Source organism: Coptis chinensis, chromosome 8, assembly GCF_015680905.1.
Source record: "Coptis chinensis isolate HL-2020 chromosome 8, ASM1568090v1, whole genome shotgun sequence".
Taxonomy (NCBI): domain Eukaryota; kingdom Viridiplantae; phylum Streptophyta; class Magnoliopsida; order Ranunculales; family Ranunculaceae; genus Coptis; species Coptis chinensis.
This window is the reverse complement of record NC_141463.1, coordinates 90990658-91016973: the sequence shown is the minus strand read 5'-3', so window position 1 is coordinate 91016973 and position 26316 is coordinate 90990658. Positions and strand designations below refer to the sequence as shown.

The following is a 26316-nucleotide window of genomic DNA, read 5'->3' as shown; positions in this document are numbered from 1 at the left end:
AACATACATTGTATTAGAAAGTGCCTACAACTACATATAAAACTAGTATATAGCCCGTGTTCAAATTAGGCCCAAAAGAACCCCAACCAACCGAATGATAAAAGCCCAGCCTACAAAACAGTTATTGTTGACCAAATCAACAATGATCCAGTACTCTTTCAAATTAACATTGTAAATTGCACATACCTTATAAGACTTTGGATCGGTCATATCACAATTTGTGAAATACAATAGTAGCCGCTGAATGGGGCCCTGCGGCCCCACACCAAGTTTTTTTATTAGATAGATATACAATTTTAAGCACTTATCAGTTGTTTTTTCTATCAGTTTAGGATGGTAAATAAGTAATTATTAATAGTTGCTTTGTAGTTGTAATTTCATATCATAGTTGGTATTGTTGATCATTCCTTTGTTTTTTCTGTCGTTATGCAGGACCACATGGTACTCTTTACTGGTACGATACTTTTGTATCTTGATAGGTACTCCTGCACATGGAGGTGGCATTGAGCTACACAGAGAGTCAACATATTTTGTAGTTATGCATTCTATTTTATTTCACATTTTAGTTTTGCAAATATCTCTTGTAAAGATATGTCAATTGGACCTCTTTTTGTGGACAAGTCGGTGATACTCGACTGTTGCCAAGAACTGAGTTATGTACATTGTTTGTGCAATTGTGCATTAGTTGTTACTTGAATTAACGGGCAGTTCTTGGTTCACAAACAAATTTACCCATAGTAAGGAATCGTTTCAAGATGTGAAAAACTAGTGGATTCTTTCTTTTTTTGATTGATGCGTTGTCCTTAAATTACATATACAAGCAAACCTTTCCTAACGACAGGATTTCTTTGCAATGTGGCAAGGGTTTTAGACGGTAAAAGATGGTCTGGAGCTCTCTCATTAGCTGTAGCGAATCGAAATTCTATGACCTCGACCCAAACCCAAGATAACCCAACATTCTCTCTGAGCAAACCACCATATAAGTTAGTAACATTCGTTGAATGAACACTTACTCAGTTCGACATCAACTAATATATACTCATTGTTTTAGGTTCTTCTTTCATATCTCTTCCTAGATATCGTGAAATAATTAGTATAGTATTTCGGTTTTTGCTGGAGAGCAGTTTTTGGTATCCCCCAAAGATTTGGAAAAGTTACATGATGTGATAGCAATTTGCTAGAAACATGGCTAGACTATAAGGATTCACACCCCCAAGACTTATACAGAAGCTCCACTACCGCACCCTAGTTCAATTTCTGGGTTGCATATACTCTTGCACCCGTTCCGTCTCTGTTTGGTATATGGGTGAAATTGTATTAGCAGAAAAGTGTTTGTACAGAGAACTCAGTGCACATATAGATCCATCCCTCCCCTATATATCACCCCCAAAAAAATGAAATAAAATATTTAAAAAAATAGAAAAATAAACAATCAATAAAAATTTCACGCTAACATCATACCAAATACCATAGACAAAGATTTGCAATAAATGTTAAGCTACCATATACAAAACACCTATGAGCAAGACAATAAACTTGAAACATACAACTCCACTACTAAACGCGTAACTAGTCTCCGCTGAAAGTCTATTGTGGTTTCATATGATCATCGATGCTCTAGAAATGAAAGACCAGCATGAATTTACCAAATTCAGAATTCAAGACACGCTTCTGAATTGGAACATTAGATTTAGCTGTGGATTCGTTCATTCTTTTAAACCTGTCACCTTGTCCAATATCTCACTTTCATTACTTCTGTCGTCCCTTGGTTCTGCTTCTAAATCTATATCTTGATCTTCACTGCAGATAATAGCTAATTGATCATATATGTCAACGATTCTTTTCAACCACCTTCTCACCTCCGGAAAATACTGCAAGTTCAAGATTAAAAAAAATAAAAATACAATAAAGAACATAACTTCATGAACCAGTTCAAATAAATAATATTGTATGCATCTTACCACACTGCGCTTTTTTTTCCATGCTTCTTCTCGGATTGTAACCAAACTCAATCCACTTTCATCTTTCAATTTCTTTAGTAGTGCATAAGATTTTTTGTGGGCCTCCAACCTCTCAATTACATTTTTAGTAGAGCAAATAGTTCCAAATTGTTCAGAAATAACGAGTGCTGCTTGCAAATGCAAAGTCTTGTTGGATGTTCCATATATCTTTTTCCCTTTTTTCACTTCCTCGACTAGCCATTTTAAAAAGTAATTGCCGCGTTCAATATTCCACTTAAATAGTCTAGCATTCCTTTCATCAACATCCTTGTCCTTTCCCTACATAAATAGAACACATATTACAGCAATAGACAGATATAAACGCTCATTTGCAACTGTATGCTAATAATAAAACATGTCACCTTCACACATTTTTAAATTAAAAAAATTAGAAAAAAAAATTTGTTTTCCCGCTAAACCAAAAGAAAAATAATTAAATGTAATACAAAACAGAAACATTTTCATTCTAGATATAAACACACACATAAAACTGGATTAGAAACCCTTATTTTTTGTCATAAGTGAGAAAAAAGACCTATCAAGTTGGGAATAAGAAGATTTGACAAGGGTGGTGAAGATGATTAAACAAGAGGTTCCAAGATTTCATTGATAATTATAAGCCCATTTACTGTAACAGAAGAAAAGGAACATTATTGAGTAATATAATTGGCTTCCCCATGTTTATCAGAATCTAGGTATACTGATTCATCTGGATTAAATTCCAATGAACCAAATGTGTAATAATATATTCACCTCCCTACACGTTATGTTTGGACAACATATCAATTCAAAAACAGATTCAATCAACCTAACCATCCTTGACATAAGGATGCCTCCTTTTCATTGTTTAGGGTATAAGAGGGTCCAATGGTGATTCTAAAGTGGAGTCTGCTGGAGTATGCTTGTTAGTTGTTGTTTCGCTCCCATACAACAGCTCAAAGCACTAAGGAACTAGATTATCTTATTCATGACAAAAAATGTGGTCAAGTTACATGTAAGGCTGATGACACATCAAGCCATTGAGTCTTTAAATAGAAAGCAATACCACAACTTGGTAATAAAGAAGAATATCGACTCACAAAACTCTCAAGAATCAAAAGCATAATAACTCAAAGCAATCAATAACAGGTCAAATACAAAATTTGTTCTAAAAGTTTTCTATATATAGAGAATTCCAGGTTAAAAAATTAAGAAGCCTTTGTGAACATTTACTTTCGCTTCCAAGGCATCTATTACCTAAAAGCTATTAAAACACAAAAGAATACAGACTTCTAGACCTTTCCAAAAAATTCTTCACTAATAAAATTGTAAATAACAATTTAAGAAATTCTGATTATACTAATGTACTGGATCTAGAATCGTTAATTTGGCACAACGAAATACCAAATAGGAAACCCCTCAACCCAACCCGCCCACACACACACAATACGAGGATAAGTTCTGAGACGAGACAAGAAACACGGTGTAGATTTTCTCAAGATATGTGAAACCTAACTAACCTATTACACCGAAGCTAACTCAAACTTAACACCTACAAGTTTGGCTTTGCAACCAACTTAAATCTCATCACAATTATGAAATTTATACGTATTTGCATTAACAAATAATAATCAACAATAATTTTATACCTACAGATTCAGCAAAGAATTGCTAAAACTGTTGTATCACACTTTTCCTTACTCTTCTCTCTTCACTGTAGGTCTTTTTCTCCCTTCCCTAATGAATTTTCGGCCTCCTCTTCTCTTCTTTTCTCTTTATACCCCCGTCTCCTTTCATCTCAGTCGTCCACCTGTCCCCTCATCTCTCGGTCTCACTTTCCCCACATGTAAGTGTCTCCGCAGCGTACCTACGAGTCCGCGGGATGATCTTGTACCATGTGAGTTCGCCGCGTATCTTGCGTCAGGCTCATCCTACCAATGATCTTCTATACCCCGGATTCTACCACCACAGATGTCCCCTCTTGAGTCCGCGATAATGGGTAAGATCGGGGGGTCGAGAATTTCTCCTTTGCCTCTTTCTCTATGCTGCGACCCATCCCTTAGCACGTGTGATTGGTTTCATGTGTTAGTCACGTTCATTAGTGTCAAGGTCTCTTCGTTTTCCGTGCCTCCACGCATCACCTTTCTGCTGGTTCCTTTTGGTGGTCCCTCGATTTCCACTCATCCCATTTACTATTTTCCCCTTCCATCTTGTTAAACCCCGCTCAATCTTCTTTCCCCTTCATTTGCTCACTCTCTCTCCCTTTCGCGTTTCTTACTCCTCCTTACTCCCCTTTTTCCTTCTCTGGTTGGTGGCATTGTTGCTCACTAGTCTTCTTCTCGCTGCAAGCATTCCGGTGCCCTTGGTCCAAACCGGCTTTCCCTTTCAGGTTGGTTCCTCTCTTTCTCTCTCTTTCTTTCACTATCTTTGATATGTTTCATTTTCTCTCCGCCTTTTTTAAATCATGCGCTTTCTTTTTCTGCCCCCATTTCTGATGTCGGAATCCCATTCATGTGCCTCTTCATCTTCCCGATCTAACATGGTGGCGTCTCCCTCACCCATTGATCCCTCCGCGCCCCCCTCCACGTCGGGGCAGCCCATTACCCTTCCGCCACCACCGCCTCAAAGTCGTAGACCTAATCTAGAGGCGGTTAAGGCCATCCTTGCTGATGTCGTATTAGAACATGTGCCCGACATAACCCATTTCTCTCACTTAGTTCCCTACTGGCCGGGGTGTCTAGTAGCCACGGTTGGACAAATCATCTCTGGTCTCCACTTCCTATTGTCGCTTCTGGATGTCAAGGTGTGTAACCACTTCAATCTACCTCCTTGCCAAGGCATTAGCAACTTTTGGAGGATCATGTACGCCGCGAACTATTACAATAAGTCCGGGGTACCCAAAATCTCATATCGCGACATAGTTGCTCACTATTATATAAAGAAGAGCACCAAAGATGCCAGCGTGGATTATCACTCTTTTTGCGTCCGTCCTCAAAAACAATCATTTGTCCTTCGTATCACAACCTCGGACAAGACATGGCACTATTATCCGTTGTATATTTCTTGGATTTTCTATCCGGGCGGATCTCCCACTCGAATTGACTCTTAATCATCTTGCCTTCTTGCCCAATGGTGAGTCCCCTTTTCATTTTTCCTTTTGTATGCACAGTCCGCTTTATGAAATGTAATGTTGCCATTTCTTTGTGCAGGTTGGAGAACTGACTCAAAGTCGCACATCTACGCTGGCGTAACTTCCACCATTTTCCAGCGACTCCGCGAACTAGGACCTTCTCAAGGTCTCAACCTGCGGTCCTAGGCATAGACCCCTCCACTGGCACTCCACTGCTGTCTGACCCACAACTCCAAACTATTGGCGGATATACCACCCCATATTACCGTCCTCCGCCCCCCAAGGAGAGAAAACCTCGGGCCTCTCCCCCGCCTGAGAAAAGAACTCAGCCCAAGAAAGGCCCCTCTAGAAAGCCTATTGTCCATAGATCTACCCAACCATCTCCCACATCCCCGTCTGCTCCAGCCGCCCTTCTTACAAATCTATCGTCACTTGGGAGGATCAATATCTATCCCCTCACTCTACCTCCACACTCTAATATGGACATTTCCAAGAGGAAGTTGTTTGACCGTGACTCCGATGATGAAGTGACGGAGGTCCCCCCTACCACAACAATTGCTCCTCCGCTTGAGCCGCCCTACAAGCAACCGCAGACTTCTGTGTCTGAGGAGCCGACTTCAACTTTTGTCGCTCCTGATGCCACCGTCCTTGCCCCTAATCCCCGCCAAGCCCGTCGCCCTGGCAAAGAGCTGGCGACTACATCTGAGAAGGGGTCCGCAGACCCTCCCGAAGTCTTCTGCCCCACCTTCAAAGTCCGCAGCCGCACTATCAACATTGGCGACTCGGCACTGAAGAACCCAATTGTGGCCTCTGCTCTGTTCTACGGCTCGCACCTTCCCAAGGATATCGCTTATGCGGAAGGGGGCTCGTTTGAACAACATAGGACTTCCTTCTATACCAACTGGGAGAAGGTAACCACCATCCTTGATTTTATATTTGCTTTCTTCTGCTCCCTGTTGCCTGAACACGTCCGCCTTACCCAAGAGGGACGCCTACTTCCGGAGAAGCCTGCCCCTGTCGACGAGGCCGCCATCGCTCTTATTCCAGTACCCCGGTCCCCGTGTCGGCCAGTGAAGTTGCAGTCTCTGACACCGCTATTGAACGGGTGGCCGTGGTTATCGAAGCTGCTGCTGACGCCGCTATTGAAGAGGTCGTGGATGAAGTTATTAATGAAAATGTTTGAGTGTGGAAGAACCCGGATATTTTGTTTTTTTACTGAACTCTATGTAATCCTATTTTATTCTTGATACTCTGTATTTGAGATTTGTTATTTGCTCTTTTACTTCGTTCGTATTTGCCCAAAATTGCCTCTATGATATGTGGTAGTATCTACCTTATACACCTTTAATATGTGTTGTTTGCTCTTTTAACATAGGTAGTTTGCTCTACAATCACTCGCATTGGTACTTAATACCTGCTATTTGCCCTTGTAATATAGATACTTCTCTAGATCGTTTGGCATATGGTGCCCCTTGCCCTAGTATTTGCGTGATCTTTCTTTGTATTTTAATGTATTTCCCTATCTTCCTTACTTTTCTCATTGTATGGCGTCCCCCTTGTCTCTAAGCTCCGGGGATCACTCTCTATGTCCCCGCTCTCTTTGATCGGCCACAAAGCATGTTGGGGCATCTCACTTTGCCCCCAAGTTGACCTCATGTCTACAAAGGGCTCGTCCCCTCCACCCGCTACCTTTAGTCGGCCGTGAAGCCTTTCATTACTCGCGGTACTACCCTCTCAAAAGTGTCGTTCTATTATTTATTTTGCAAACAGCTCCAGTCTCTCATACTAGACTTGCATTACATTTAAGTGTAAATTTTTTCAACAATCTCACATTCCATGGCCTCTCTATCATTTTTCCTCCAACCGTTTGTAGCTTGTAGATTCCGGCCCCTCCTTTATCCACCACCGTATATGGCCATTCCCAGTTTGGACCCAACTTTCTGTCATTCTCTCTCCTAGTGCTAGGAGTCACTCTGCAGAGAACGGAATCTCCAACTTGGAATTGACACGACTTCACTCTCTTGTTATACTGTCTTTGCAAACGCCTGTGGTACTCCTCCAATCTGATACGTGCGGTGTCTCGTCTCTCTTCTGCTAAATTCAAATCCCTTGACAGTATTCCCCAGTTCAAACCTTCCTCCACGGCCTTAGTTCGGGTTATAGATGCCACCACTTCCGACAGAATCCCTGCCTCTATGCCGTAAGCTATTGAGAAAGGGATTTCTTAGGTGGATGTCCGCAGCGTAGTACGATGCGCCCAAAGGATATGATTCACCTCATCGGCTCACGCCCCTTTCCTGTCCTCCAACTTTCTCTTGAGATTGTTCATTATGGTCTTGTTTGTTGACTCAGCCTGTCCGTTGCCCTTTGGATTGTAGGGGGCGGAGAATCTCTGCTTCACCTTGTATGCTTGCAAGAAAGCTTTCACTTTTGATCCCGTGAACTGCGTTCCATTGTCCACTATGATAGAATGAGGCAGTCCAAATCTGCATATGATATTTTCCAACAATAATTTAATCGCCTGCTCCTCCTTTCACCTGCTGCAATGGCACAGCTTCTATCCACTTGGTGAAATAATCGGTGGCGGCTAACAGAATCTCCTCTTGCCACTTGCCATGGGCAACGACCCTACTATATCCATGGCCTACATGGTAAAAAGGTCCACGGACTTTACACGTTATGCAACGGTTCGGCAGGTGCGAATATCAACTGGGAGAACCTCTGACATTTTTCGCATTACTTAGTAAACTCCACCACATCCCTTTTCATATGAGGCCAAAAGTACCCGAGTCAAAAGCCGGTATGTTGTGGTTCTCCCAGCTGAATGGCTCCCACAGTCTCCCTCATATAGTTCTCCCAAGACCTCCTGTGCCAACTTTGGCCCAAGGCATTTCAGTAAGGGCCCATTGAAATTCTTTCGGTATAACTCTCCGCCTAGCAAGGTGTATCTCTGGGAAGTCTGTTCCAACCTTCGCTTCTCTTTTTTATCAGCCACCTCTCTCCCGGATAAAAAATGTTTGATAGGGTCTATCCATCCCCCTTCCATCTCCACAGTTTGGAATACCCCTTCTGACTCTTCGGTGCTTGGTTTCTCCAACCTTCCTACTTTTACTATTCTTACCTCAGATCCTAGGATCGCCCGCATTCACGTAAAGCGAAGCGCCGCGATGTTGGTTTTTTCGCGACCCAAGTGTATGAACTTGATCTTTACAAACTTAGTGGCCTTTTCGCACAAAACCTCCAAATATTTCGCCATTCGTGGGCATCAAGCCGCAAATCCTCCATTTGCTTGGCACACGACTAAGTTAGAGTCCGAGTATACCGTCAACTCATCTATTCCCAAATCCTCCGCAATTCTCAAACCCGCTATCACAGCCTCATATTTTGATTCATTATTCGACGTCGCGAAACCCCAATTTCATCGTTTGTTCCATTCTTGTATTATCAGGGGTGACCATGCATCTGTTGCAGATCCATCCACGAACACTCTCCATCCATTCCCCTTATCCCATGGGTCTAGGAGATCCTGATCCGTATTATGTTCGGGCTCCATGACCATCTCTTTCCCCCCACGTGGGATCCTCTGCCGGGAATTCCACAAAAAACTCCGCCATAGCTTGGGCCTTTTCTGCTGTCCAGACCTGATATTGGATTTCATAAGAGCTGAGCATCACGGCCCATTTTAACATTCTCCCAGACTTCTCCGCCTTCAGTGCTTGTTTGAGGGGCAGATTCGTTACCACCACTACCGAATGTGATTCGAAGTATGGTTTCAGTTTTAGTGCCGAGAAGATCAGCGCCAAAGCGTGCATTCTCAATTCCCATCAGATCGGTCCCTGATCCAAAGAAGTTTGTACTCTGAAAATACACTGGCTTCTCTATTCTGTCGACAACTCGGACGAGGACTGAGCTAACCGCGTACTCTATGACCACAGATACATATACAATTTCTCCCCCTGCTCTAGTCGTGACAACCAAGGAGCCTTTCCCAAGTAACTCTTCAGTTCCTGAAATGCATTCTCACATTCCGCAGTCCATAAGAAATCTGGTGTACTTCTCAACAATTGATACAGCAGTCTGCACTTATCTGAAGACTTCGAAATGAATCTGTTTAATGTCGCGACCCTTCCCACTAGTCGTTGTACCTCTTTGACGTCTTGAGGGGATGACATTTCTACCAAGGATCTTATTTGTTTGGGATTTGCCTTAGTTTCGCGGTGAGTAACAATGTAACCCAGAAACTTGCCTGTGGTCACCCCGAATGTGCACTTCTCTGGATTGAGCTTCAGATTATGCGTTCGCAGTTCTTCCTCAGATATGCTCTTTTCCACCATGTCGTCAATGTAGATTTCGATTCCTTTTCAAATCTTGCCCTCAAACATCTTTTCTCCCAACCGCCGGAAGGTGGCCCCAGCGTTCTTTAAGCCAAAAGGCATCCTCGTATAACAATATATACCACCTTCCACCACAAAAGTTGTCTTCTCCTGATCCGGTCCGTACATCGCTCATGAAACAATATGTACCACCTTCCACCACAAAAGTTGTCTTCTCCTGATCCGGTCCGTACATCGCGACCTGGTTGTATCCCATAGATGCGTCCATGAAAGAAAATATTTTGAAGTCTGTCGTTCTATCCAGTAACTCATCTTTTCGCGGCATGGGATAACTGTCTTTAGGACACTCTAGGTTGACATCTGTGAAATCCACACATGTGGACCTTGCCATTTTTCTTTGGCACCGCGACGACGTTGGACAGCTAGTCTGTGAATTCCACCTCCCTTATTATTCCCGCCCCTTTTAGTCTTGCAATCTCTTTTTACGAATCCCCTCCGCATACTTTAATGTTTCTCATCTTTTGCCTCACAAGTTTTGCATCCGCATTCATGTGTAAGTGGTGACATGCAAAATCTGAATCTAACCCTGTGATATCCTCAATTACCCATGCAAAGACATCTTTATTCTCTGACAAAAAACTGTACCAGCTTGCTCTTCCATTCATCTGGTAAGTTGGACCCTACTGATGTAAATTTCTTTTCATCCCCCATCCCCAAATTCACTATTTCGATCTCATTGAGGGTCTTCGGCCCCATCGAAGGCTCCGCCTCCTCCTCCATGGCGGCACTCTGTAATTGCTATGTAGGCATCTTCCCGGCGTCTGAAGCCTCTCCTTCTGTTCCGCGGACCATATATTTCACCATCCCCTGATGGCTATTCTTAGCCGCCACTTTGTCACCACGGACTTCGTACATTCCCGTCGTTGTGGGGAATCGAATCACTTGATAATACGTCGACGGTATTACTTTCATCTCATGTATCCAACGCCTCCCCAAAATTGCATTGTACTGGGAGTTTGAATCCACCACCATGAACTGGGTGAATACACTCACATTGGGAGTTTGACCCAATGTCACCTATTGTCACAAGTAGCAAGAGTTCTCCCATAGGCTCAATCATACTTCCATTGAATCCATTCAAGCTGGTTCGCAAAGGTTTTAGCTGTTTTGCATCGATCTTCATTTCCTCCATGGCCCCTCTGAACAACAAGTTTACTGCACTACCGCAATCAATTACTCTTTACCATGTAATTGCCTATCGCTACTGTAATGACACCCGTGTCTTCGTGGGGGGAATCGACAGCTTTGAGATCCGCGTTGGTGAATACAATCCGATCCCTTCCCTCTGCCAACCATGAACTTATCTGCAAGGATCCTATTACCTCGTTGACCTGCTGAATACTCGCGGTTCACCTTATTTTATCTCTATGGGCGTTGTGACTCAAAACCTCTCCGCTGAAGATCACATTAATTGTTCCCAGTATCCTATCCTAAACCGGTACCTGCTCATCTTTCTAAGCTCCCGTTATAAACTCTCTCAGCATTCCCTTCTCTATCAGCCTCTGAATCAACCATTTCAATGCGTAGCAATCCTTAGTCTCATGATTCCGTATCTAGTGATATGAACAATATGGTTTACTCGGTATCTCCATTGGTGTGCTTCACGGTCCCTCATAGCCCTGAAGACTTTTGATCAAAGGCAAGATCTCATTCAGCGGCCTGTTCAGTGGTGTTTGTTCCAACTCGCGATATGGCTTTCTCTCCCTATTCTCCCTCCTGACTCCCTCTCTACTTCTATCAGGCCGCGATGAGTACCCGCGATGCCCACTATTCCCCCTTTCTGTTGTCTCAGTTTTCCGGTGATCTTCGCTTTTTTCTAAGGATAGTATTGCCATCCCCAACCTTCTAGGATCCTTCTGCATTGTATCCTCATACCTTATGTACTTTTCCACACGGGGATACAAATCGTGCAAGGTCATGATCTTATTCTTAGCCAACGATCGATGTACTCCGTTTCTGGGCGTACCAGACTTTTTTTCAAACTATTATTACTCCTTAAAACTATTTATGCTTTTTCATCCATGTTCTCCACCTTCAATGTCTCGGCCTTGAATTGGCACAAGAAATCCCTCACTGCCTCTTCCTCTTTTTACTACTATTTCCATCTCTCCGCTGCCTCTTCTTTCTCGTCCCCACAGACGGTGCCAAATGTTGTATCACACTTTTCCTTACTCTTCTCTCTCTTCACTCTTGTTAGGTCTTTTTCTCCCTTCCCTAATCAATTTTGGCCTTTCTTCTCTTCTCTTCTTTTCTCTTTATACCCCCGCCTCATTTCATCTTAGTCGTCCATTGCCCCTCATCTCTCTCCGCCTCCGTTTCATCTTAGTCGTCCAATTGCCCCTCATCTCACTTTCTCCACGTGTAAAGTGTCTCCGCAAGGCATGATACTTTAGTCCGCGGAATGATCTGTACCATCGCGAAGTTCGTCACGGCACAGATTTGCGTCCAGCTCATCCAACCAATGATCTTCTGTAACCTCGGATTCTACCACCACAAAACCTCGCCTACAAAAGTCAACAATCCACACTACCATCCTCTCAACCTCTTTAAACTTTTCAATAGAAGCTATGAAATAGACACAGAAAAGGCTGGCTCTCGACGGATTAATTAATGAAGGCCCTCACCATGTTCGGGTAAACGTTTTTCGCATGTATTCACCTAGTTTAGTAGTTTAAACTTTAAATTTATCACTCTTTGTATGAAACCAACAGATGAGACCACCAATGGACAACAAATTCCAAAACTAGTGTTCTTTGTGGATTGTAAACGAGTCCAATTTTATCGAATGCATTGCCTCCATAGACACACCAGTCGAACATTATGGCGACTGGGCATGCAGGAGGCATCCGTAATGTCTGCCCTCGGGTTATTGCTACTAGGAAATATAAATCAAAAATGAAAATCCTAATCAGTCTAAAACTTCTAAAACTAACAAAAGGCTAAAACTAATACAACATATGCCTCTCAGCCATTTGTTAGTTTTGATAAATGGTTTTTTTTTCTGGGTAAATGAACTACGGAGTTGATTCATTAACATGAAAGCCAATTAAAAAGAAAAAGAAAATACTTTTGTTGAACAAATTGAAACCAAACGCGTGTCTTGCAAGCAACTATTTACTTACAGATAAATACGGAAGGATAAAGCAAGCAAGAAGCCGAAGCAAAGCTAGTGCAATCCCTGAAACTGAAACAGAACAATGCATAAGCAATGTAGCAAAGAAACTTCTTTATCGACAATACATGAAAGAAACATAAAGAATCTAAGCTTTGAAGTAGGAAATTGTCTTTTTTTCAACAATAAAGTGGGTCTATATGTATGCATACTAGTAATTGCCCGTGTCGTACGGCACAAATACACGTGCCCCCCATTTTTTTGTAAAAATGAGCCCATACTCATGTTTTCAAAGCCCAACAGCCCATAAACAGTTTCAGGCCTTTTTTGTGTGGGGTGGGTGAGGTGAGAAAAAAATTTAAACTCACCCCAAAAAAACTTGTTAACTCACCCCAGAAAAACATTTTAGTGGCTATGGTTAGGAGGTGGCACAACCACGTATCACCTTATGAGGTGGAATTTGTCAACCCACTCCACCCTTCTTTGTTATATAGATATATATATTATATAATAATAATAATATCCATACAGGATGACGAGGTATCCCACACAAATACAACGAAAGGGAGCACGAAAAACAAAAGATTTACAAGGAGAATACAAAAAAATAAATAAAAAATTAAAAATGGGAAGTATGATCATGCTTGGCTGAGCACGAAACCGAGCAAGGAATCACATCTTATACAGTCGCCAAACCGGGCACTCCACTCCCAAAATTTTGACCAAAGGAAAATAAACTTATTGTTCGATATAATAACCTATGCCATATACGCCACATAACCATCAAAGTGCCTCCTATTCCTTTACAGCCACAGATCCCACACGGTAGCAAAGGGTAGAATGTTCCACAATTGGGCACCTTTCAGGACAATGCAGCCTTAGAACCCAAGAGAATACAACTTTTTCATTGACCGAGGAACAACCAATAAACCCCAAATTGACTCACAAAATTTCAAATCTCCAATGAGAAGGGACAATGGATGAGTGTGACTAACTGACTCGGCATCAGCCATACTCAAAGGGACGAAGTTAACAATTATTTTCTTTCTCCTAATAAGTTTTACTGTGGTTAAGATCTTATTATGAGTTGCACACCACAACAAAAAGGAGACATAACAAGGTATTTTTGCTGACCAAATATAAGAGCCAAGAAATTCAAGAATAATTCTACCTCGACGGCACAAAGATGAGAAACAAGGGAGAAGTACAATGAGATTTGAGGTCACCTCCTTTAACCTCATCAGCAACACCTTAGGGATGATTCTTATACACGCTGCCCACCAAGCTAATCGGGCGCAAATCGCTAATATCTTCAACCACTTTTTTTTTTTAGAATAAGCTAATCGATGTGCAATAAAGATATGAACGTGACGCTGAAGAATTACAAACTAGTTGTTTGTGAGCCACTACGGTTGTTGAGCGCGACAACTACAATTGAAACCTTGCAATTAATTAAACGAATACACACAAGAAGAGAGAAATTCTTTCTCACACAAACAAAATGTTTATCAATCAACCCGATATAGCCAAAGGCCCACAACCCAATATATAGATTAAAGGAACAATAGATTTACAAGTTAACCTTCTATTTCATATTTAGAAACTAAAAGCACCTAATTTTCGAAATCAACTTTAAGCCTAAAAATAACCTCTGCTAACAACACCAAATTAGCAACCAAACAACATTCTTAAAATCCATAATAATACCCAGTATGGACTAAAACCAAGGGTTTAGAACCATTATAAGCTTTATAAACGTGTTATTGAAGCCATTAGCCAAGAAAAGAGTTCTCCAAAACTTGTGGACAGTCTCCATCATGTCCTCTCTCACGATACCCCAACACTTTCTGAAAAATTCAACATTGAACCCATTAAGGCCTGGGGATCATTACTCAAAGTTAATGATTGCCTTCCAAACCTCTTCCTCGTCAATCTCACTCTCAAAGTTAATGATGGGGAACAAAGGTTTAGATTTAGAAGAAAGGATGTGGAGATCCTCAAAAGAGAGAATAATCAAGAATAAGAATTGAAGTTTGAAGGATTGTAGACGTTGCGGGGGAAAAGTATAATAGGTTTTTGGAGATTTGATAATTTAATAATTGATTTATTGATTAAATCTAAACAAACTACATTAGCCGAACTTGACAACCAAGAAATAACCTAGACTAATTAAACTCAATAACAGAAACTACAAAATCAACGTAATAATTCTACTATGGAAATACCTAAAAGTGGACCTTCTCATTTTACATCATTCTCCCCTTCTTTCAAACAACTCGACCTCGAGTGGATAATAGGAAAAAGTAATCATGCTTGTTCAAAAACATATTCTCTATGATTTTTCTATCGTTTCTTTTTGGTTCTTAGATGACATTTTCTTGAAGTAAACACATGTCCAAAAGAAACTTCAAACACAAATGAATTTTCAACGAACTTATCATAACAACACTTCATACGATATTTCTTGTGGTTCTTCCAATAATATGTAACCATTGGTGAAGATAACATTGCAAAAAGTTCTTCATAAGTTGGAAAGACAAAAGTTGGTGTGCACTCCCCTTATTTAGAGAACTCTATTTGCTGAAAATCTCACCCTTTTGTCAAAGTTGTAGACTTTAAAAGTTGGGATCTTCATATGTAATGTGGAGGATTCTTTGCAACCTGTAGTGAAGAACCAACATACGAAACATCTTCTTCTTTCACAGTTTCAATTTCTTGGGGAGTATAAGTGGGTGTTAGTGGAAGTGGGATTGGAAGTGTAATTGGGGTTGGAAGAAAATCTTTTAGTGTGGATTTAGGGTCGATGATCTCATGGTTTGTGAAGGTGCTAGGTTTTGCATAAGTGGTGGTGGAGGTTGCGGAAGCGGTTTTAGAATTTGCAAGTCGTGGTGTTAGGGTTTGGAAAAGTGCTAGTATTAGGGAATGCTTCTTTGGACATATTCATGAATCTCATCTCAAAAGCTTCAAACTTTGAATCTAATTTTGCATCAAAAGAATCAATTATGAGTTTGAGTTTCTACAACCTGTTTTAGAGCATCAAAATCTTCCCTGGTAACAAAATCTTGATTGTTTGGAGCCATTGATGAAGGTCTTCGATTTTCAGAAATCTATCAAAACAAACACACTGGACGAAAATAGGAATAACTTTCTCTACATAACTCGAAACGTTTCACCGTTTTTTTTTGTTAGAAACTAGACATCAGAAGCTTTCCAATGGTATATGGCACAATGACTAACTCTAAGTATAATATTCTGGGTGAATTTATGAAGATAACGTTTTTTTCTTGTTTGTGTTTGGGGTGTTGTGCGGAAGCGTTTTTATTTTTTTAATGGTGGATGGTGGATCGATTTCTAAATAAGAATCTAGAAACGAAAAACGACTAAAAAGGGTATCGAACTTTACAAGTTTTGACAATATGGGGACTAAACTTTTTTTTTCTGTCAAATTGGGGACTAAACTTTTTAATTTTTGCAATGTGGGGATACGTGTAACATGACATCTTAATTAGAATCCCTAACTATTCTCTCTAAAAAAAAACATATTCTCTCTATTTCTAACCCTAACTCTTTGATGGATAATCTAGATATTAGAATCCCCTAATATCTCTAACCTTTGTCTTTTATCTCCAAGACATCTCCCTCCAAACTTATCGAAAAGATCAATCAAATCTTAGAAGTCACATCATTTATTATTGAAGACTCAACTTTATATGTAGAATATACCGGATTATGCACTTTATAAAGTGGGCCAAATGAAAAAAGAGCTGGCTGATACATGCAATAAAAAATGGGTTCACATGGCTCTATAAATTCTCTGAAATGATTATAATTAGATATAAATGAAACAGCAAAAGCATTTACTTCTATAAAATCCAATGAAAGACCAATCAAATGATTGATAGCTTAACTATGTCATCTGCTCAAACATATAGCATAAAGTATATATATAGCCCAACAAAGTTGCAAACCCAAGAGAAAATACAACCAAACCGATTCATCAGTCCAACAAGAAACAAAAAAATAAAAAGACCTGACAAAGAAAATATAGAATTTTGTTGCAAGTCAAGAGAACCAGTTTTGTTGCATAAGCCCAACAAAAAAGACACCAAGGACACGTAACTCACAACAAGAAATCGCGACACGTTGCCGTCGGTTGCAATTCCACCTTCCTAGATCACCACATCTGACAAACCACGAACACCACTTCCAACCTAAGCTTCGATGTAAATTTTGTCCGAGAACTCTAAGCCCAAGTTGACATCGTCATCTTCATCTTCCAACTCACATTACTCCCTGCTACATCAGTGTAAGTAGTTTTTATCCTCCTAGTTATGTCTGTTTTTACATTCTCTTTCTTTGATCCACTCCTTTCTCCACACTATTAACCCCCAAGAACACCATCCTATCCACCAACCACTCACCTCCACCATTGAGACATACCCTCTTTTCTACCCAATAAAAGAGATAGCACTTCTACACGGCATTCCAACCCAGTCAAGTCGGCAACCCTCCTCAAATATTTAAGTTGATGTTCCTAATGATCTTGATGCATTTTCTTATGGTGTACGACATGGAGAAAACTTCTTACAAAATGTTGGGAGAACGTAAAATGGTTTTGCGACTCAAATAATCCTTTATGGATATGCCGAGGGCTGGTGTGATGGTATTCAGGAAAAGCATATGCAGAATGGCAATAGCAAAATTAAAATATATAAATGAACAAATAAATAAATGAAAAAGAAGATTGATAGCTCAATTTATGTCTCCACACAACTGCAAACTTTGCGACAATGGCTTCCATTTGAGAATTGTAAATGATGATGTTAGGAGAGTTGTAACATTCTCACACCAAGGGAAACCAGTATAAAAGGGACTAAGGGTGAAGAAGAAGAAGAATAAAGGAATAATTTGGAGTAAGACTTGTAGAGAGTTATGCATCTCTCAACTATACATTTATTTATAATACTAAATCCTAGTGTCTAGATACCCATTCTAGCAAATAGGAAGAAAATAATACCTTACCCACATTTATAGAATATGTGTGATACAATATAAGATCATTCCTAACACCTAGAATACACAATATAAGATCTTTCCTTAAACCCAAAATAAAATATCTTCCTAAGGCTAATATATATCTTTCTTCAAGTAAATTGAAGATTTTCATTTTCTTTCTGCACGTGTTGGATGTTATGAGTCAGAGGAATTGAAAGTGGGTAGGTGTCAATAATCTCCAGAAGCCAATTCGAGATTATCTGGTATTCAAGGACATTAAAAAGCAGCAAAGCTAGAAGTGGAAGAGAAGGTTGCTAGGGATGCGCAGCAGCACCCCCCCCCCCTTTCTCACTAACCATAGACTAACAAAGATTCCCATCTGAACACAAAGTCCCCGAAAGAAGCGTCACGTTTTCCTCCCATATTTTGTTACCCTATTTTATAATATTTTATAATATTGTTTTGTAGTAATTTAATGAATAAAAAATTTTAGTTTTTCAAATTATTATATAGCATGTTCCAATGCTAGCAAGTAAATCTCTTTTCTCGACTAATGCTCAGTAGTGATTGAGAGTTTTCCGCGTCTTTGCGTGAAATGTGTATGTAGGACAAATTGTAATTGTTGTTTGTCGATGTAATCAACTTACACTAGTTGTCTAGTTGAGTTTGGGAAAACATTAAGTAATATCCGGTTAGGACACTCTACGAATCTTATCTTCTAAATCTCTCTTTTAGTTCCGCATTAATTGGTATCAAGAGCCACACTTTTTAGATTTTGATCTAGAAAGCAATCCACCGCCACCACTTCTGCAAACCAACAATTTTTTTTCTCTCAATGGCTTAACATGGTAAAAAGAAAGAACTAGTAGACAATATCGACGACACTATCAACAAGCTTAAGTTAGAATTGAACACTTATTCAAAACTTGACGCTATAGAGACGAGACTCATGAATATGTTCAAAGAATGGCTGGAAAACAAACCCTTGATCTACTTCCCAACCCTAAAAACCTTAATTCTTCCACTTCCGCCGAACCAAAAGAAACCCCACAAACACGAGGTCCTCTATTACCTGATCCCATATAGCCAAAATCTTCCCAAAAAAGAAATCCGAGTTTCTTAATAACCCACCAAAAACATCTTTTCCCACCAACAAAAGACAATCTTTTCGATGATGATGATGATGATGATGATGTTTCTGGAGTTGAAGAAGATGATATTGAAGGTGATATTGATCGTCGTTATGAGGATGAAAAGCGTCTCAACCAAGATGTAAACTGGGTGAATTATGGCACTCTTCCAGAGTATAAACTCAGGGCCGACCTCACTAACTTTTCAGGTAATTTCAAGATTAAAGATTTTCTAGATTGGTAATATGAGGTTGATTTTATCTTTGAGTTTATGGAAGTACCAGAAGATAAGCAGGCCAAGATGGTTGCTTATAAATTGAAAGGAGTCGCTCAGCTTATTGGCTTAGTTTTAATGAAGAAAGACACCGTAAAGGTCAACCTTAAATTTTGAGGTGGTATAGAATGAAAAGAATTCTTCTCAAGAAATTTTTGCCTGAGGATTATAAGTAACAATTGTTTACTAAATTACAGAATTGTTGCCAAGGAGCACGCTCCATTGAAGAGTATGTCACAGAGTTCTATGGTTTTCTTTCTTGCAATCAAGTTACTGAGACAGAATCTCAATTGGTATCTCGTTTTCTTAATGGTCTCAATTGGATTGTTAAAAATCAGCTGGTTACTCCTGTTCGTACTATGGTTGATGTTATTCAAACGGCGATAAAGAACGAAACTACTTTGAGTTATTCTTCCCAAACCAACCGTTCTTCTTACAGTCACAACAATTACTCTCAACCTTACCAATCCAAATCCTACACACAACTACAATATTCCCTCACCCCTTCATACAGTCATACATATACCAATTCTCCTTCCAACACTTTTAACTATTCACCCCAACCTCTCTCTTCCGCTCACTTTTAACTATTCAAACCAATATTCACCACCTTTACTTCTTTTACCTACACCACCACCATCAAATCCTACCACTCCTCCCTTTACCCGACCTACCTTTCCACAACCTCAATACAACACCCGCAACAACCAATCCCGAACCCAACCTTTCAACCACCCAAATCCTAAATCCAATAACCCTTATGCTAAGCATAGAGGAGACCATTGTTATAAGTGTGGAGATACTACTCACACTTCCGCCCAATGTCGTCAGCAACAAGTTGTCGGTTATGTGGAGCGTGACACTGAACTCAATTGTGAACAGGTTGATTTTTCTAATGAGCACATCGATCAAGATACATCTTACGAGTTTAATGAAGTTGACGGTGATCCCATACTTGCTATTTGTCGTCCTTTGTTACTTGCGCAACCTTCTCCATCACAAACGCACAATATTTTCCGCTCTAAGTGTTTCATTAAAGACAATGTTTGCAATTTAATTGTTGACAGTGGCAATAGCGAAAATTTCGTTTCTTGCGCTTTGGTTGAAAAGCTTCAATTGCTTGTTACTCTTCATCCCAAGCCATATTTTATTGGTTGGATAACAGATAATTGTTCTTCTAAGGTAACCCATCAATGCCCTGTTTCTTTTGGCAATTATGTTGATTCTATTGTTTGTGATGTTGTGCCTATGACTGCTACTTGCTTGCTTCTTGGACAACCTTGGCAATATGATGTTCGTGTTGTGCATAATGGTTTTGAGAATACTTACTCCTTTCGTAAAGATGGTACAAAGTTTCTAATGCGTCCGTCTCGTTCTTCTGCTCTTGCTCATTCACAAAGTGATACTCAGACACAAGCTTTGGTTGCTACTGTTCTGAAATCTTTACATCCACAAGCACCTACTCTTCACTCTCTTAATGCTCATGAAGCTGCAAAGCCTCCAGTGGAAATTTCTCCTAAAGTACAACCCTTGATATCTGAATTCAGTTCTATATTTCCCGATGAGTTGCCTAATTGTTTACCACCTATGAGAGATATTCAACATAACATTGATTTGATACCAGGTGCTAGTTTACCCAATCTTCCTCATTACCAGTTGAGCCCTAGTGAAAATACTATTCTTCAAGGGCAAGTTGAAGATTTGTTACTGAAAGGTTGATTCGTCCAAGCAAGAGTCCTTGTACTTGCCCGGCTTTCTTAGTTTCTTAAGAAGGATGGAGGATGGCGTATGTGTATTGATTGTCGAGCATTGAACCGCATAACTATACCTTATCGGTTTCTCATTCCTCGCATCGATGACATGATTGATATGCTATCTGGTTCTGTGGTTTTTACTAAGATTGATCTTCGTAGTGGCTATCATCTTATTCGTATTTGTCACGGGAAAGGTAGCTTTTAAAACTAGAGTATGTCTTTATAAATGGCTTGTTATGCCATTTGGATTATCTAATGCTCCGAGCACTTTCATGCGACTCATGAATCAGGTTCTGCAACCTTTTCTCGGAAAATGTGTTATTGTTTATTTCGATGACATTTTGATATTTAGTAGCAATATTGATGATCATATTTCTCATATTCGCCAAGTTCTGCAAGTACTTCTTGAGAATGTCTTATATGTAAAATTAAAAAAGTGCGCATTCATGATAAATCATGTACTTTTCTTGGGTTATGTGATATCTGATAAAGGTGTCCTTGTTGATGATACTAAGATCAAAGCCATTCATGATTGGCCAATTCCAACTTCTATAAAAAATGTCAGAAGTTTTCATGGATTAGCTACCTTCTATCGGCGTTTTGTTCGCAATTTTAGTTCTCTTGCTGCACCTCTCACGGATTGTCTGAAATAAGATAGATTTCAATGGAATGAAGCTACTAATAAAAGCTTTAATCTTCTTAAGGAAAAGCTTTGTACTGCTCCTGTTCTAGCATTATCATATTTTGCTAAACCTTTTGAGGTTGATTGTGATGCTTCTATACTTGGCATTTGTGTTGTTCTTTCTCAGAAGGGTCATCCTATTGCTTATTACAGTGCAAAGAATTCTGACGCGCGCAAGAAATGATCGACTTATGAATTGGAGTTGTTTGTTGTTGTCCAAGCTTTAAAACAATGGCACACTTTTTGATTCATAGAGAGTTTATTCTCAACATTAATCATCAAGCTTTGAAGTTTTTGAAGTCTTCTTGTAAAGTCAATCGCATGCATGATCGTTGGCTTTCCACTATTAACAAACATACATTCTCTATTAAACATGAGAGTGGCCAACTCAACAAGGTTGCTGATGTTTTAAGCCAACGTACTCATCTTCTTGTTACAACTCGTAATGAGATCACCGCCTTTGACTATTAGAAGGAATTGTATGTCGATAATGGAAACTTTCAATCTCTGTGGCAAAAATGCTCTAATATACAATCTAGCACCGATGATTTCCCTATACAAGATGGCTTTCTCATTAATGGTAATCGTTTATGTATTCCTCAAGGTTCTTTACGTGGCCATATTGTTCGTGAGCTGCATGCAGGTGGTCTTGGTGACAAAACCATTGCTTTGGTTGAAGAACGTTACTATTGGCCATCTTTGAAAAAGGATGTTGACAAGTTTGTTAAAAGATGTTTCATTTGTCACCCATCAAAAGGACATTCTCAAAACACTGGTCTTTACAATCCTTTGTCTATTCCAGATGCTCCTTGGGTTAATTTATCAATGGATTTTGTTTTGGGACTTCCTCGTACTCAACGTGGTGTTGACTCTGTTATGGCAGTTGTTGATCGATATTCTAAGATGGCACACTTTGTTCCATGTAAGAAGATTTCTGATGCTTCTCATTGGTTTTCTCTTCTTTAAAGAAATTGTTCGTCTTCATGGAGTACCAAAATCCATTGTTTCTGATCATGATGTCAAGTTCATGAGTTACTTCTGGAAAACATTATGGATGAAGCTAAATACTTCACTGAAATTTAGCAGCACATCTCATCCCCAAACTGATAGGCAGACAGAGGTTGTTAATAGATCTTTGGGAAATTTGATTTGTGTTACTTGTGGTGAAAACCAAGACAATGGGATCTTCTTTTGCCTCAAATGGAGTTTGCTTACAATACTTCGGTAAATCATTCCACTGGCAAAACTCCTTTTCAAATTGTTTATTCTAAGATTCTTAATCACGTTCTTGATTTAGTGGTGTTACCCAAAGCTCCAGGGTCTAATATTTCAGTTGATCATATGTTACTAGAGGAAACTTCACAAATGCATGCGAAAGATTTCCTACTGGATCTTATAACAAGACAAAGATGAAGAAGTTTGGTCCTTTCAAGGTGCAACACAAAATCAATGACAATGCATATGTGATTGATCTTCCTTCTACCTTTAGCATCTCTAACACATTCAACGTCCAAGACATCTTTCAATTTCATGGTGAGGAAGATATTCATATTTCGGACATTAACACAAGGTCGTGTACTTTTCAAGAAGAGGAGTCTGATGCAGGACATCAAGCATAAGCATACAATCTTTTGGTAGCTAATATTATTGGTTGGAAATTAGATTAGGAATTTGGAATGTTTAATATTTTCTATTTAGAGTTTAATTAGATTTAGAAGTTTATGTTAGATTTAGAAGTCTTGGTTTCTAAATTAACAAGTATGGCTTATCTATATAAAAAGGTCATTGTAGTTTAGTTCATTCATTCAATTATCAATTATCAAACTATCAAATCTCCAAAACCTATTATATTTTTCTCTCAACTTCTACAATTCTTCTATTCAATCTTCTTCTTCTTTAAATCTATTCCCTCTTTTGAAGATCTCCACATCTTTTCTTCTAAATCTCTTTTAGTTTTGCATCATTTTGCTAGGTGGCTTACTAGAGAAAGGTTCCAACTGGTAACAAATCGATAAAGGAGGATGGAAATACCCAGTCTCCGCCCCTCGCAAGGCAACGCAAGTATAAGTGTTGTTCATAACCAAATAATGATATTTTATCTATTTTTTTATTAGAAATAACCAAAGAAAACAGTCGAGCATTATCAAACTATTGCCAAATACACACAATTCACACCACTAATCTTCTAATGAATGCAAGCAACTATGGCATATGTTATGGTCCCCTAAATTCCCTATGGTTTCACTGTATAATTAGAAAAGATTGTCAGAATAACACTATCTGAATGTTCTCAGAAGAAATCATTCACATCCACAATTATAACAACCTAAGACAAAATATGAAATACAGTTCTCAAATTCTAGTGAGAAATTACAAAAACTCATGGTCAGAGTATGTTATCTTTTTTTCTTTTTTTTTATCAGCAAAACAATATTTATATCAACTGACAAGGAATCAGAGTATGTTATCTTTTTTTCTTTTTTTTTATCAGCAAAACAATATTTTATATTAACAATAATGAAGATGTAGTGTGAGAAATTCACACTACTAGAATTACATATAAATGTTACCCCTCAACCACAGACTCCCATCTAAAAATGAGGTCCTCCACTTTCAAACCTCTAACACTAGGTAAGAAAGACACCCATGCCCACATCAGTGTTTTACATTTAACAATAAGTTGTTGGACATCCCTAGACTCATCATCGAAAGTTCGACAATTGCATTCCAACCATATGGACCAACTAACTGCGTGAGTAGGTTATCACACAGCTAGAATCACTATGCAAAAGGTTTGGGAAAAAAATAAAAATGCAGAACCGCTAATTTTTACCTAACAGAAAAATTCTTGATCCCCCAGTGCTGATTGTTGCAACCTCATCAATCCAAAGCTTTACAGATAAACCTAATGAGCAAATACAAAAGTTCATGCCGGCATAGGAAAAAGGACACGGTATGATTAGTATGTAAAATAGTTAAGAACTTAAGAAGACAAGGAAAGGGCATCCCATCATCATTACCAGTAAGAGCAAAATACCATACTGCGTTTGCAAAATCAGCACCCCAACCAAGACCTTGCTTCATACGCTTCATGCAGTCTAACAAACAAACCTAGTGAGTACGTAGTTGCAAAAATTCATGCTGGTATGGAAAGTGAATATTGAGTTACAAAGAAGAATATGACAGGCCTATATTTCAAAAGTTTAAAAAGGACCAGAAAACTGCAGAGCTACCATATTTAATCACCTGTTAAATAATAGATCCATCCTTGGGTGTTAATCATGTAATCTAAATTAATAAGCATGAGCTTAAATGAAATCCAATCACATTCTTCCATCATCATCCTCGTGATGCCTAAGAAGAAAACCTAGTGAACAACTGCAAAAACTCATGCTAGTATACAAACAAACAGAATTTTACATGGAAAAGTAGATTATAACAGGGCTAGAAGACAAACCTGAATACACAAAACGCCATCCTTGGGTCTTCACACCATTAACAAAATAAATAATCATCTTAAGTTTTAGAGACATAACATGAGCCACTCTTTTCAAATTTGTCTATATATGGAGCAAAAATAAACAATTAATTGATCAATAAATAAGTGGAGAGCTTAAAAAAAAAAAAAAAATGAGACCAACTAACCTTGAGAGTACGAGCATCCCATGAATACCATAGAAGCCTCAACACCAAAACATAAGCAGCAATCTTGAATAGAGATAGATAAACACGAGGCGAACCGCCAACACCAATAGCAGGAGCAGCTAAAGCTGATGAATGTGGGTGGAATAATGATACAACAACAGCAGCACAAGGTAAAGAAGCTTTTTTTAACGCTTTCAAAACCACTTCCACAAGTACTCCTCCTTGAGATATATCTTTATCTCCTAAAACTACTACGGCACTACTCCTACTCCTCGATTGTTGTTTTTTATTATAATTATAATTCACGACGTTTGAATTCTGCTTTATAGAAAGTTTGCATCTTTGGGTAAAATCTTTACGAAAAACAAGTGTTTGCGTTGGGACTATTGAAGAGGAGGAAGAGAATAACGTTGATGGTTTTACAAGCGAATAAGAACAAGGAGAAGAAGCAGCAGTTGCCATGATGATGAAATAACTAGATTAACTGCGGAGACTGGGGGAGAGAGAGGGGTTTTTGAGGGGTTTTTGAGTTTGGGGCGGTGGTCAAGTCCATAGGCCTAGACAGACAGAGAGACGGTGGTCAAGTCCATAGGCCCAAGAACCGTTCCCTCCACTCACTCTGACTTCGGTCAATTGAAGGAGAGTTTTGAGAGTGTCCATAAAAAGTAATTACGATAAAATAGGGAACCAAAACTAATTACGACTTACGAAAATACAGGCCAAAGTTTAGAAAATTATACCGACAAAACAGGTAGGGGTTAGATTTGTAGTAATTGCAAGGAAAGTGAATCCTGAAGTTACAACCAAATAGGGTGACTGATGCAACAGACCATACATATCAAATCCGAATTGTCCAATTGATAGGTCGTCTTGAATTGATGTAACATATAAGTAATGATTTTAGTAATTAGCTTTCGGCTGCTAATGGAGACAACAACAACAACTCTGATGCTAAAGTGAATGCATCAGAGTTCAGACATTCAGACCACCAAACTGTGGGCTTAAAGTTGAAACTCCACACCAACTGGTGACTGTTAATGCCTGTGTTGCGGTTGTTTACTTAATTATTTGTATGGTTATTTGTATGCCAAATTGCCAATAAAACAATTAGTGCAGTATCAGTATCATGCTGCTACATCTTACACTATCATAAACTGAACTCCCATCTCAATTGATAAATCAACTATTGTAACGTCATAGTTAGTCAGTGTCATAATCAAC

At 39.3% G+C, this 26316-nt stretch overlaps 1 protein-coding gene across 1 annotated transcript; it reads right to left on the bottom strand.

The window, feature by feature from the left end:
* Positions 1-1407: 1407 nt before the first annotated feature.
* LOC147484272 (uncharacterized) lies at positions 1408-25664 on the bottom strand. Its single transcript, XM_086581151.1, has 8 exons — positions 25096-25664; positions 24908-25010; positions 24697-24804; positions 24471-24548; positions 24284-24355; positions 12626-12687; positions 1962-2279; positions 1408-1871 (listed from the first exon to the last, which is right to left on the bottom strand). Exons 1-8 carry the CDS (start codon positions 25555-25557, stop codon positions 1707-1709), a joined length of 1368 nt encoding a protein of 455 aa, XP_086437277.1. The 5' UTR covers positions 25558-25664; the 3' UTR covers positions 1408-1706.
* Between the last annotated feature and the right edge of the window lie 652 nt (positions 25665-26316).